Source organism: Scophthalmus maximus, chromosome 5, assembly GCF_022379125.1.
Source record: "Scophthalmus maximus strain ysfricsl-2021 chromosome 5, ASM2237912v1, whole genome shotgun sequence".
Classification (NCBI taxonomy): Eukaryota; Metazoa; Chordata; class Actinopteri; order Pleuronectiformes; family Scophthalmidae; genus Scophthalmus; species Scophthalmus maximus.
The window spans coordinates 21,486,379-21,501,593 of record NC_061519.1 but is presented as its reverse complement, the minus strand read 5'-3'; the positions used below and the strand labels follow the sequence as shown (position 1 = coordinate 21,501,593).

Below are 15,215 nucleotides of genomic sequence, written 5' to 3'. Positions count from 1 at the left end.
ACTCAGACCAAGCCTGGAACACAGTCACTAAACCATCGCCGAACTCATCCTGCACTGCTCCTGCTTCTCTACCGGCCTGCTCAACATCGCCACCCTCCATCTTCCCCCTCTATCGCTTGAAAGACTATTAAATCTGTTAAAACTTTCATTGAGTCTGGTCATCTGTATTTTGGGTCCACTAAAGGGTGGGTAACAAAAGTAACTAAAGTGACTAAAGGTAACTCAAAGTAACGAAAAGTAACAAAAGAAACTAAGAGTAACGAAAGTTACTAAAAGTAGCTCAAGTAACGAAAGGTAGCTGAAGTAACAAAAGTAATGAAAAGTAACTAAAGTAACTAAAAGTAACTAAAAGGCACAAAAGTAGCGAAAAGTAACGAAATGTAATGAAAGTATGAAAAGTAACTAAAGTAACTTAAGTAGCTAAAGTAACGAAAAGTAGCTAAAGAAGATTGTATTTTTAGTTGTGGTAAAATAAAAAAGCACAGACGTCTTCTCAAGAATATGAACACATACAGGTATACACTTACTACTCGGCTGTAGTGGTTTGGGGGAATAGAACAGTAGGTGCGCATATAAGGGGACCACATGGACGGTGTACTGGTGGGACTGGATGGTTGTGGGCCGCCTGTCCCAGTCCAGCCTTGACTGTAAAGTATTAAAAAGTACATACTGTACTTTAAATTAACAGCTTTACAAAAATGCAGTTCGCCGCTTACTTTCCATCTCTGGTGTTTTATGAATAAAGACGAGGCCCATTTCATCCATGAACGAAGCGGAACCTTTGTCGGCTGACTTGACTTTCACGTCGGATTTATTTTCACCGCCGAACCAGCTTGAGTGGCTCATGAAGCGCAGTAGCTTCTGCAGCTGAGAGAGAAGCGGACGAAAGTCTGACCGACACCAACATCACTGTATCACATAGTATTTATTTTTTTATTCATCTATGCCTCTAAAGGACCAGTCGAACTCCACCGCCATGAAACCAGCAGTGGACGAGATGTTTCCCGAAGGCGCTGGACCCTACGTGGATCTGGACGAGGTGCGTTAGCTGACGAGCTAATATCAAAAAACGTCAATATTGATATATGTAAACTTTATATGAACTATTCAGCTGGACCGTCCTGCTCTCTGCCGCTTGTTATACTCTTTCATTCTAGTATTGTATTGCCCACTGACTTAGCTAGAGGCTGTAGTTAATAATTATTTAATAATCACTTAGCACATGCTAAGCCAAAATATTCAATTAAGCTAGCTTTAAGCTAGCTAGCTACTTTTATTGCAGCGCTGTAAATCAAACTAACAACAAACTAACCGCGCAACCGTGTGACTCTCATTACGACTCACCGAGCACGCCAATGCCGACACATCCTCCTCGTGACTCGGAGTTCAACGGGATATGTGGGAAGTTTCCATGGCGTTATTTCTGTCCATTTGTCAGCTGCTCATTGATGCCCTTAATGTTTTCCTATTGGCTCCACGCTGAATCTCATTGCTCTGTGACGTGGTGAGCCCTCGTGCTGGGAGCAGCCACTGGAGGATGGTTAACTGTGGCACACATGGTCAGCAACAAGAGGACCTGTGGCATTCATCCAGACCCAAAAGCGTGCCAAAAAAACAAACATTCGTCCCACCAGTACACCACCACCAGCCTGGACAGTTGGCACCAGCCAGGTCGCGTCTGTGGACTCATGCCCCCTTTTTCGCCAAATTCTGACCCGACTGTCTGAACTTTTCGTCCCAGAAATAGCCCACGAACTGTTATGCTGTGGTCAAAGTAACTGAGATTATGTTTTTTCCCCCCATTCAGATGCTTGAGCTCAATGACCTGTATCTACATGATTTTATGTATTATACACTGCTGCCACAGTATTGCTGGTTGTTACAGGTTTTGACTTATAAGGTGCATGGTGTGTGTATGGTCACATACCACAGTCAGAGCCAAGTGGAGAAATCCAAAAACTGCACTCAGGTACTTTGGAAAAACAAGTACTGCGGTGGTAGTTGATGTTATCATCAAAATATATTCGTTAGAATACAAAATCTATCTACTGAAACAAGTGTCATGTGATCTGTGATGTGATCTCAAAAAAAAGTTTATAACTTAACTAGTTGTTTTTACATATGAAAATCCTAAGTTGTACATATATAGATCATAATCATAGATTCAACATGTAAAGACACTGTCTCGGGGGAACTCTTAAACACAGAATGTAATAATGTGCTTATTATTAATAAGCACATTATTAACACAATTTATACAGACACTGGACATCGAGCCGAGCTGCTGCTAACGTTTGCTCATCTTGTCTCAGACTTTCATGGGTTAATTGTTTGCCTCTGAGCTGCATGTTTGTTCTCCGGCAGGCTGGGGGAAGCACAGGACTGCTGATGGACCTGGCTGCCAATGAAAAGGCAGTTCACTGTGACTTCTTCAACGGTAAAGATTTCTCTACATACTTCGAACTTCTCGTGCATTTACCTTCACACCCGACAAGCCCCGATTCTCAAAAATGCCTGAAACTGAATCTGAACCAAATTAAAATGTTCGGTCAATGTTTAGGCATAGAGATCCAAATGTATCTAAAATGATGTTTACTCCACCAGCACCATCACAGCAGTTATTTTACAGAGCAAAATTTTTGTTTTGTTTTGTTAAGGATGAATTTTAATCCTGCTGCTATTACTGCATAAGCATCATCTGTCCAAAGTCAGGATTATGTGAGTGAATGTCTTTGCAAACACATTAGTTAAATACCGCAGTACCATTCTCAATTGAGTAATGAGGTCAATGCTTTTCCCTTTATATTTTTAGACCATCCTGCATTTATTGGATACAGCAGCTCTGTCACTTTTGCCGACAGTCCCTGTTTTTTTTTTGTTAAATCCAAACTGGTTTGTGTTTGTTAGTAAGTAGATGTCTTGAAGTAGGGTTGTGATTGGAGGGATTTGCCTGTTATCCAAACATCCAAAATAGATTTTTTTTATAAGACATAGTGCCCGAATTTCACTTACTTACATTTGAACCCCTAAACTGTGGGCACTATGTTTTTAAAACCACAGATGGTTAGTTATTTTATTTTTTTTCATAGATCCTCATAGAATTAGAACCAATATGCAGAAGCCGTGTCTCAGACCTCAGTATTGATTTTCTTTTTCTTTCTTTTTTGAAGGGGTTGATTACATTTATAACACTCCTATACAGAGCCTCACCGCAATCTGAGCTGTAACAATCCCCGTAAAGCATTTGATTAATATAAGTGTCAATACAAGTTATTTCTGCCTGCCGTGTAATTTAAAGTGAACGGAGGAGTCTGTCATCGTCAAATAGGAAATTGTCCGTCAGCGGCAGATTGAATCTTTTAGCACATGAGTTTTTCCACCCCTGGGCGTCGGTAGACTGCTGGTTCCACAGCAGGAAACTTCTTTAATGGCCCCAAAACATTCCTTGAAGCCCGCCCCCCCTTTTTACAAACTGTGTTTTATAATGTAGTGTGATCTCTGGCTCGAGGCGCTGCTACATCAAACAACCACAACCTCTCGCCATATGCAACACACGCAGACTCTCTCAGCAGGAACGCTGTGGACGTGCTTTGAATGAGGCTCATTTAGGGCGGCAGCCTTTATATTCCCCCCTCTGATAGAGATGTGTGCCGCAACTTAACTGTCTCCGGGCTCATTGGAAGCAGCCTCCAGTCCCCTGGCCTACATTTGTAAAAAGGATTTGAAACCTTCATTCATTGGGTTCATTCAATCGATGTCACACTCGCTTTAATTCTTTCAGTCACAGAAGTTGAAACTGCATTCGCTAATCCATGTTATTCCGAGCGGCTGAGAAATATTCAGGCATCAGAATTTCTGTGGATAAATGACTTAATTGTGTGATGAGACTGATTCCCTGGTTACCTTTTAAATTTTCTTTTTTTCTTTTTTGCTTAATTTACCTATTGTATTATTCTTTGTTTATTGCACTTAAGCACTTTCTTGTGAAGCACTTTGGTGCGACTCAGCCGTCTGTAAATGCGCTATAGAAATAAAATTGACTTGACTTGACTTGATTTGAAACTGCACTAAGATGGTACTATACGTAAATTATTAAGTTAACCTTTTGGAACTGTAGTATCATGTTCTATTGTAGGAGTGGGTGAATCCTCTACCACATCTCATTATATTTTGTGATATAGATACAAATCACGATCGAGAACTGTTGACTATTGAACTATAGGCTCAAAATATTGTTTTCCATCATGTGCCTTTTTTTTCCTGTCTGTGTTTTGTATGTTTGATGACACGTTTGAAAACAGCACTTTGTGCACAACACAGACAGGGCAAATTCCTGTGTACAGGCTTTGCACACAATGCATGAATACTGAATACACTCTGTTCAAAACTAAGTGATACAACTTTATTTATACTGCACAGATGAACACTTATCAAAGTTTACATATATACGTTTAGGGCGATCATTAAACATTTCCCCTTACTTTTGTAAACCTTTAGCAATAACTCTACTTCCTCATCGTGTGTGTGTGTGTGTGTGTGTGTGTGTGTGTGTGTGTGTGTGTGTGTGTGTGTGTGTGTGTGTGTGTGTGTGTGTGTGTGTGTGTGTGTGTGTGTGTGTGTGTGTGTGTGTGTGTGTGTGTGTGTGTGTGTGTGTGTGTGTGTGTGTGTGTGTGTGTGTGTGTGTTTCATTTTCATGCTGAAACAATTTGTCAATTAATCAATTAGTTGATTGAAAGTAAATGAATCACTATATTTGACAATCAGTAAATGCTTTATGTATATATGTTTTATGTTATAAAAATCCTTTTCCAAACAAAACGTCTGAAGACATCACCTTGGGCCTCAGGGATTTATGATCGTATCGTTCAGTATTTTCTGATAATTATGTAGACGTATGGATTAATCGAGGGGAGAAAAATAAATAAATCCACAACTAATTCAGTTTTTATTTTACCAGGAAAACATTAGGTCTGCAAACTAACATTTTCATTAACTACAATTTGTAAAAATGCATGAATCATTTCCTTGTTGTGCCTAGTTGAAAAGTGACCATTATAATTTTCCACAGCCCAAGGTAATACATTGAAATTACTTGTTGTATTCCACCAAAAGTCCAAAAACCAAATTAAGGCATTCAATTCTAACTTTGAAAAACTTTGCATTTTTTTCCTGAAAAAAAATACATAAATCAAAAATTTGTATCAAAAGAATTTCCAATCATTTCTTTGTCATTCAACAAATTGTGGCACCTCTTGAAAACACAAAATTAATATATAAAAAAAGGCACCATCAATGTGGAGAACAACAGTTGCAGCAGATATTCAATACACAACACTACAGCTCAGAAAAAAACTGAATATCTATATGGAACATTTTAAGTATTAGATATGCAATACCTGCTGAATGTTATAACATTCACACAAGGAAAATGAAAGTGTATTTTCCTCTGGATTCAGTTAAATGTAGCTTACCTGCACTAGAGGATGTGGCACACGTTATCCAGCATGCTCATACAGTTCTCCTGCCGACCTCTGACCTCACAAACCGTCAGCGCCACAGGAAGGCCACTCTGCAGACTCCTCACCGAGTGCATTCCCCAAATCCTTTTACTTTTATCACCATGCACCCCTTCGACCCACCAACCCAAAAGAGCGCTTTATGAGAAAGTGCTTGGCTTGCAGAAACTTTTGAAAAAGCAGCTTCAGTTTTGTTGCCCAGCTGTTATGTCACTTTAGTGCGATACTTTTATTTTCTTCCCACAGATTTTGAAGATCTGTTTGATGACGATGACATCCTCTGAAAGATTAACGTGTCTTCCTTAGGAATAATGGATGATCTTCACGTTCCAGCTCCTTGCCACTTTTTTTTTTTTTGTGGAAAGCAAACCAGCTATTAACTGTTTAATGACATACAATTTCCTTTCATAGTTGTCCTAGTTTCAGGCTTTTTTAAAACATCTTTAAAAAGCCGTCACCGGCTCCAGATGTTTGCGGAATTCTCAAGATCCCAGGGATTCCTTCATATATGGTATGTTAAAATTATGAGCCTGTATCGTGCTCGTGTCTTTGGCTGCTTCTGAACTGGATTGCAGGTTTCAGTGTGCCGGAGAACACCTGTTAGGAGCGTAATTATACATGTGATGGGCAGAGGCACCACATGCCGTCGCCCTTAAACATGCTGCAGATGGTATATGATAAGTGATGGTCTGCTTAAAGTTGTTTAAATTATTTGTGTGCCAGCATGTGATAGTCACATATGTTCTGTGCGTTTGGTTTTATTACAGTGTCTCCTGTTACGTCATCAATTTGTACATACGTGTACAGCAGTTGTGCAACAACATTTCTATTTTTGTGATGGAAGTGACTCTGGTTGAAACTGAATAAAGAGCACTTTTTATGTACAAAGCAGTAAGTGTGGCTTTTCTTGATTCAGTTTTAAAAAAATAAGTGTGGTATGAAAAAGCTGAAATTTACTGGAAGTAAGTTTACTCACTCAATCACCACTGTCTTCAAAAAAAAAACTGCTTCCAAAAGTTTTTTGCTTTGCAACATGTAGTATTTTTCATTCTCAATCCGTCTGTAAGATAGATTTGATCAAATTCAGTATTTACCGTACACTGCACCAATGAAAGTGCTGATCTGAAGGCCTGTAATATTCCCAGTTTTGGGTTGGAGCATATTGGGGTTTTTATTACTGTTCAGCACGAGCTGGATACTGATAAGAGGCTTCTGAATAGCACAAAATGTTTTTAGAAGATTCAGCAAAATGGAGAACTGTGCTGTCAGCACATGTGCAATAGACAATGGTATTAATTAAACTAAAAAGTCTTAATAGTGCTTTAACCAGCATGAAGCAAAGTGCTGTCTGATCTGTGTTTGCAACAGAAGCACATGCTCAGGGACATGGGGCCGATTTACAGATGTGTCTGTGATAACAGGAAATAATCAACTTATTAAAAAGGTTTCAGAAAGTCATGATTAGCATGTCCAGAGAAGGCACAGTATACATTTTATTCTTTAAAGTAACACAAAGAATTCTTTCTGCAGAGTAAATCCCAACTGTGAGATGCTTTGAGTAGATTATTTAGTAACAATCCCAAATTTTGGGTAAATATTTCATAATCTCTACAATGTTGATATCAGGCTATAGCTGTATTTCATTTATGACTCAGCAATTCATCCAATAGTTCCTGTAGTTGGTTCTGCCAGATAAACATTGCTCAAAAAGCCTGAGATTTTGAACCTTGATGTGACGTCAACACTGAGCTCTTAAGTAAAAAACACACTTGAAACTAAACGTGTGAGCTTCTGTTTACAACATCCATTACTTTGGCCTTCTCTCCTGCTTTTGGAACTATGAATTATGGTTTGGAAGTTGTGTGTTAACCCAGTCAAACCTTTTCTCTAAAGTGACAATAACTTCTCAAATGTTGATTTATTGTTTTTGTTTGTGACCTGCAATTCAAAAACCACGAAATTACAGCGTTTAAATTAAAGCTTTTGACAGGTATAGATATATCTTATCAAGGGTAGTATGAGACACTTCATAGTTTTTTTCTCAGCCCCGAGTGTCTGTTCGATTGCGAGGGATTGTCCGTGTGGTGAAGGAGACGTCTCTCCAGACGGCTGTTCAGCTTTAAACTGAAGAAGACAACCTTTAGTCTCATTCTGTGACCGCCCTGCTTATTTTTGAATAAGTTAACTGCAGGGATCTCATAGCCAAGGCTGAATCATCATCAGTCCTAGGGCACAAATTGTATAAGTGTAAAAAAATCAAACAACAACCAGCATTTAGAAATTGAGTTCATGCTTAAGACAGAATAATTGGATTCGGTGTCATTTTTAGCTCAATAGACACAAAAGGAATCAAAATATGTTGAAACACATATAGCCAGCCAAGGTTCTTCTGCAGTCACCAGGTTTATGTGAGCTCAACTCATTAAAAAATATTACTTGATAAATTACACAAACACATACACACGCATATTTATGTCCACATATTGAGTACGCTGTAACACCTGTACCCCACGGGTTGCAGAGTTTCAAAACTAATTAACAGACTTTGGATAAACAGTTAAAGTTGTTATGTTAAAGTTATGGATAAATGGTTGATCTAGTTTAACGTCCAGTACAAAAGCAGCGTTAACCAAACAAACCTGCACAAAATCTGAAAATCTGATGCAACAATATCCATTTTCATACAAGAAATATCATAAATAATCTCCAACACATCTGGAACATTAAGGTCTGTGATAATAAATGGATAACGGGGATCATCCGACAGGACTGTATGTATATACAGTACATACTCCTATCCACATATATATGCACAGCGTGTGCTCCACTGACGCAGGCTGTCGGCTCTACAGGCTACGTGGCACGATCCAGGATCCTGCACCAAACAAGCAGCAGCAGTTTGCTTCATTAGTGTCGCGCTGTATGCGGCCCAGTTCTTCTAATGACTCCGGCTCCGGCTTCCATGTTGTTGAATAAAAAAAAAACAAACGTGCATTTGCAAGAAAGTAAGTGTGGAGTGAAGAAAATAATGCTTATTTTCTTATTTGTTAATTTTTAAGATGTGTGTTTTGTTTTTGTTTTTTAAACGTATCAGTCTGAGAGATATCAATAATGTTTAGATACATTTTTTTTTCCTACAATAGAAAAACACCTGAGTAAAAGTCAAAAGAGAAGCTGGCTGTAGACGTCTGACGGCTGCAGCTGACGCCATGTTCATGAACATTATCAGACAGGCTGGTGCAACTGCTGCTTGGATTTTGCATCAATGAAGTGAAAAGAGTCAGGTACCTGTAATCCTGGACAATGTGACTCACACACGTGTCAATATACTGATGCAACACAGTTGATATTTCAGATGTAGTTGTTATTCTTTGCAGTTTTCACACATACTTTTTATGGAGATAATGCACTCAAAGAAAGAATTAAAGGAATCCCTTTAATCTTCTTTCCAGTTGTTATTATATACTACGTTTCATTTGCCACTACATTATGTTGATGCTTTTTCTAGTGTATCATCAGGAAAGTACCTTTGATATCAACTACATCATTTGCAACCTCTGCGATAGCCACATGCTGTCCTTCATAAATCTGTGCTCCTGTAACAGAGGCCTCCAGATGTGTGGATTTAACTGCTCACAGTTTTTTTAAGTTCACACCCACTAATCCATTAATGTCAATTTTGAAATCTGAAAAATCAAATAGTGGCTTAGTGACCTCGCACGACGACCCCCAAATTCCAAACGTGAGGAAAAAAAATAAATACCTGGCGCTAAATGGCACCTTGTTAATGTCACTCCACTGAGAGCAGCCGTGCTAGCTGCTCACCTTCCTAATTACAGGACCCCTATTGGTCGGACGGATGGCAGCGCAGGAGCCAATCCCCGAGCGCCTAACAGCACGCCGGAGTTGTATGACATGCCTTTTTGTTTTTAATGATCAAGGGGGCTCCTTAAAAATGTTTCCCTGCACGCCTGTCCTATACAGGGGAGCAGAGAGTTAGACGGTTTAGTCAGCTTAGACCACAGTGCAGCAAGCCCCCCCCCCCCCAAAGAAGCTTGATCCAGAGAGCTGCTGGATCCAGAGGTGACAACTTCAGCACCTTTGCAGGTAAGGACTGGCGTGAGTGTGTTTTTAGTTAACAGAGCCACACTGACTTTCTGCAACTTCAAACTTTTTCGGGATGTAAAGTGAGAAAGTGCTCAGATTTGTAACACTGAGTGAAATTATAGAAGACAATCACACGGCAACTGGGGAACATTACATGCTTTTGCCCATTTGATTGTTCAGGCGGTTCATTCTCTATTTGGTATTCTGATATTCAGTATTTGAAGTGTCACTAATCTGTGCAAAGCTCGATTACAGCATGTCCCCAATCCTCACCACTGTCTTGGCATCAGCCAGTTGAGTAAGATCCGTCTTCTCTTTGGTCTGAGTGAATTGTCTTTTCGTGGATTTCTAAAACAAAGTCCGACTCACACAAAAACCAATTAACTCAAGTCTTTCTCAAGTGCATTGTAATATCTCAGTCTAATGCCTAGGCATTTATCCTGCAATAACAACATTATCACTGACTATTGTTTCTGTGTTTTTTTCGCTCCCTAGAAAGCACACAAGACAGAAGATGGCACGTGTTGGACGACCATCCTTTTCCCTGATCCACACAGGATTCCTGTTGGCGATCGTTCTGTTACCAGGTGAGACTAAAAATTGTATCTGAGACTTCTTCTGATCTGTCGCCATATAGATTGGCAGAAGAAAACTATTTTGAGATACTTGTACTTTACTTGAGTAATTCTGTGTTATGTGACTTTCAACTCCTTCTCCATTGTAATGTTTTGTATGATTTACTGTACTTTATCTGACGGATATAGTTACTAGTTACTCTGGGGTTTCATCTATAAAACACATGTTCAGTTTATAGAATATAACACATTCACAGATTCAGACAGTTGAATGTAGCTGAATGAACTTCACTTATGACAGCAAAATGCTCATTTCATTCATGAATCAGTAGCATTACAATGAATCTCATAAATAAACAGTACCACAATCACATGGACTGTTTGTCAGCATTACGTACATATATATTTTGATACTTTCAGTTCATTTTGCTGAATATTTTTCTGTATTTTTTTTAGCTACGTAGGATTTTAACAAGAAGCCTTACTTGTAATTCAGTATTTTCAGATCACTGTATTACTGTTTCTACTTAAGTAAAAGAGCTGAGTACATTTTCCTCCTCTGGTTTTTGGTAAAAAAAAATATATTATGAGTTATGGGAATATGTAAGAGGAAATTGGTTTGATGACCATAGTATTTACAGAAATCCTTATAATAGTCCATAAACTTCTGAAGGAACCCCCTGGTGCAGATAAAGATACCCCACATGTGGAAACAGGGATGCCCACAGACAGACATGCCCCACCTCCTCCCATCTTCTACTTTTACAGTGTATTGGTAATTGGCTTGTGTGAGGGCCCTATTCTTTGTAGTTTTACAGATTTACTTTAAGGAGGCCCCCTATACGTTGCATAAACTCCACTGGTCTAGTTTTCAAAGCCTACTGAAAGTATATGGTTGCCGGGGGGGGGGCAACTGTAGGAGATGTGGGGTGGGGGGTGTTTAATCTACAGGCGGCCGCCTGTGCCGGGGCGCCAGAGCCCCAGCACCTGCCGTGTTTCACCCAGGGGCTTATTAGCAGCTCAGCGTTTTCCCTGATGTTGAGGGTGAGCTCAACATCTGGTTCCAGTCAGCTAATGTCCCTGCTGCTGCTAATGTGGCGGCTGCCTGTGTTTTTACAGAGTTTCTGGGGGCGGTACCAGTGCAGCAGCACAGGGAGGAGGAAGGTAAGGACCAATGTACTGGCATGCAACTCATGGACATGGAAAATGAAGATACAGTATCTGAATCACCCAACTTTCTTCTACTCAGCCAATAAGCACAACATTCATTTCATTCTTTCGGGTGGCGGTCACAATAACGCACCCTCACAATCTGGTGAAATCTCATCATGTATAAATGTAGAAGTTCCAGTCTCTCAAATGAAAACCGTTTAACAAACTGTTCCACAATCTTAACTGCATGTTTATCATTGTGACAATGGCGACAAAGGTTTGGCCTATTTCAGGAGACACGGTCAAACAATCTTTGTTCAAGAAAGGTTTTTGTGAAATTTCAGTTTTCGACGGCAGTGTCTCAGAGAAGAGTCAGTTCAGCTCAGTATATAGTCTGTGATGTTGTTGTATGAAGCAGCCACTTTATATGAATTATACATATATATTTTTTTTTATCACATACCAGAGCACATCTGAGCACATCTTATCCACAAACGAAACTCAGTCACTCACAAAGAGAAAAGAACAAAAACTTGCCCGAAAGCCTTTTTAAACATACAATTAAAACGCATAAAGAATTTCTGATTCCAGATTCTTCAGTACATGTATTTGCTTTAGATGAAGAAACCGATTACACCCTTTTGGCTGCATGCTAAATATGAAGTTCATTTTCTCGGTTAGTTTACTGACTTAAAGAACCGATACATGTCTAAAATAACTTTTCATTATCACATGAGGTCCAAACAAGATTTCATTTACATATAATTCCGTCAACACTTCATAAAATCACTTGACAGCATGGTCACGTGTGCAACTCAATTAACATTCTCTCTGAACTAAGATCACTGTGAGGACATAACAGCAGCCTACATGTCCGCCCCCCCCCCCCAATTTCCCCTCCTGACTCACACCAGTATGACACTTCCTGCCTCTCTATTCTCCCGTCAGTGACCGCAGTGCATGATGATGTGAAAGCCGAGGCCATGGACAACCTTGTTCGCAACAGAAGGAACGCCCCCGTCTTGGCTTTGCCTCAGCTCAAGCGCGTGCCAGACTTCTGGGGATGGTACAAGTACTTCATGAACAGCCACAACCAGGAGGGAGTGAGTGGAGCTTCATGAAATAGTTCTTCTTTGCACTTTGCATGTACACAGTTACTGTATTCTCTTTTTTGGGGGTTTTGATAATCGATGCACTCAACATTTACTGCTGAAAACAGAATCCAGAATTTTGATAAAGATTTAACAGATTCCTTCAGACGAAATAATTCTGCATTGCTCAAACTTTGGTTATGTAAACATATGAATATGCTAGCGCCCTCTTAAAATGTTAATATACTTTTTACTGTTCCAGCATGTATTCTTAGTACCAGTGAGAGCTCTGTGGTTTGATTCAGGCTCTCTGGTTTGAGTAACGAGACAGTGAGCTTATAAAGAACACGTATTCCTCCGCAGAGGATTTGTTTGAGGGTCTTTGTCTTTTTTTGGTTTATTTAAATTTTTACAACATTTTAATCTCTGCGGCATGTGAATCATTTGTGATCTGAGAAGATTTATTCATGTTGTCTCATTTTCCTCCTGCTCTTCAGGTCGAGGATCTGGATCGTCTGTACATGACCTACCTGCAGAACAAGCACAGGTCAGAGGAGGGGCCCACCTTCAACCACTACCTCAAGCACCTCAGCGAAATTTACAAGTCCTGTGCCGATTCTGACGATCCCGAGTGCATTGCGGAGTCCACCAGCAAGCCAAAGGCTGCCCTGGTAATGCCCTCCGCCATCAAGTCTGCCTCCATCAGGATGTGCAACCCGTACCTCGACCCCTACTGCCTCTTTCCCCTTGTCCCCAACGCTGCGGCCCCAGAGCCTGAGCCAGCTCCGGCCAAGGTACCAGCCCCCATCCTAACCCCCTTGCTGCCCATGCCCATGAAGAGCCCCACTGGCTTCTACTACCACGCCCCTGTCCTGGAGTCCTTCTTGAGCGCTGAGCAGAAGAGCGAGCTGCTGAGGATCTGCAACCCGGAAGATGTGGAGTGTCTGCAGTACCACCTGAGGGCAGCCTATGGCTACCGCCCGGCTCCTGGCCCTGCTCCATCCTACTCCGCCCTCAAATGTGACCCCAAGGACCCCTACTGCAAGCCCCTCCTGGTTCAGAAGGCCCCAACCGGCTTCTACCACCTGCTCTACCCCAGCTGTGACCCAGCAGTCGATCCTCTGTGTGTGACCAACGTTGCTGCCCCTGCTCCCCTTGCTGAGGAGCCTCCTAAAGAGCAACACTGCAACCCTCTGTTCGATGCCGGCTGCAACCCCCTGACTGCCACCAAGTTGTCAGGCCTCACCAAGCCCGTCCTGGAGTATGCCCCCAAGGGTCAGCCTGCTCCTCCTCCTGCTCCTCTGTCCTGCGACCCTCTCTATGATCCATACTGCATACTGGCAGCTGCCGCTGCCCTGCGCAAGCCTGCCCCGCAGATCCCCGAGCACCAGGTCTGAATTTGAAGTCCTGATATTTGGATTGACTAGTTCAATGTTTTGACTAACCTAGTGTAATCTTGCTTGTTGAATGGTTCTATTAGTCGTCTCCTTTTTTTCATTGGGTTTATTAAATGATGTTTTGAAATGAAATTGGTGTTTCATAATGCTTTTACCTCCTATCTTTGATCTGCTTTTCATCTGTTTCTAAACCATAAAACACAAATCAATTGACCGATCAACCAGGTCCGCTACAAGCTCGGCGTCCGCGGCAAGACCAAGGAGGGCCATGATTGCTATGTGCACTATGACAAAGACTGCACCCCGGTGAAGTCTGGCTCCGAGGCCAAGGCTGACATCAAGGCTCCAGCCAAGCCCTTCTGCCATCCATTCGACCCCAACTGCGGCAAATTTGCTTCACCGTCCGGCCTCGAGGCCCCAAAGCCCGGCAAGGATGGAATCATCCTGCCCGACCCGGACTGCGACCCCGAGTATGACTACAACTGCCGCCTGCGCCGCGCTGAGCCTGCTAATGCTGCTGCTGCTGACGAGCCCGCCGCTGCTGAGGAGAAAGCCGCCGATGAGCCCGCCAGGGAGGCTCCTCTCCCACGGTCTGCAGTCCCAAACTTTGAAGACTTCCTCAAGGGCGTCATGCGCCAGTACAAGTAGATTTCTGATGTGACAACAGAGTCCACCTTCTGCTAGATGGGAAATGGTGCAAACCCATTCGTCCCCAGGCTTGCTCGACTTCATGGATGAAGACCTTCTTCAATTCAACAGCTCATTACAAATTATCAAATCGCTCAGAAGATATTGCAGTTTTCACACAGGGATTCTGATTTTCCCCCACAATCTGAAGGTTTATTTTTTGCGCTCCCTTTCTTATAAAAGGGAGAACAATTAAAGAGGGCCAAGCAAAACCGAGCATTGTGTGAAATTATAATGCGCATTAAATACTTCATGTATTTATGTTTGTAGAAAAGAGTGGTATGTATAGATGTGTGATAGAGTAGGTGTAGTTTGATCGTGTGTCTGCAGGCAAGAATTTCTCTTTGTTGTACATTCCCGTTATCCTGCCTGTATTTAATGTTGTTTTCAACAGTTTCAGTTTCAGTTAACTCTAAAGCTCACAATGCTTCATATGTTCAGTTTTTATGAGGTTCTGAATAAAAAAGAATGAAAGAAAAAGGATTGGATTTTTCTTCTTTACGGTTTAACAATCCACACACTGAGGGCACAGACGCAACTGCTCAGCAACTAAAGATAGTAGAGAATAAAATTAGAGTGATGACAGCAGAAAAAAACCACAACTTAATTATGAGTAATTAATCAAATAGTCTGATGACTTTAAATAGCCACAGTATTTCAGCACATCAGTCCCAAGCTCTTGCAGTTAAC

General features: G+C 41.2%; 2 protein-coding genes across 2 annotated transcripts; both read left to right on the top strand.

Annotated features, from left to right (window-relative positions):
- Window positions 1–814: 814 nt before the first annotated feature.
- Window positions 815–6,407, top strand: LOC118311323 (COP9 signalosome complex subunit 9). The gene is made up of 3 exons (XM_035635085.2): window positions 815–1,039; window positions 2,365–2,437; window positions 5,763–6,407. The coding sequence occupies exons 1-3, from the start codon at window positions 944–946 to the stop codon at window positions 5,798–5,800; spliced, it is 207 nt and encodes a 68-aa protein (XP_035490978.1). The 5' UTR covers window positions 815–943; the 3' UTR covers window positions 5,801–6,407.
- A 3,059-nt stretch (window positions 6,408–9,466) lies between these two features.
- On the top strand, window positions 9,467–14,999 carry and2 (actinodin2). The gene is made up of 6 exons (XM_035635652.2): window positions 9,467–9,623; window positions 10,119–10,210; window positions 11,318–11,362; window positions 12,299–12,453; window positions 12,939–13,832; window positions 14,064–14,999. The coding sequence occupies exons 2-6, from the start codon at window positions 10,138–10,140 to the stop codon at window positions 14,484–14,486; spliced, it is 1,590 nt and encodes a 529-aa protein (XP_035491545.1). The 5' UTR covers window positions 9,467–9,623; window positions 10,119–10,137; the 3' UTR covers window positions 14,487–14,999.
- The last annotated feature ends 216 nt before the right edge of the window (window positions 15,000–15,215 follow it).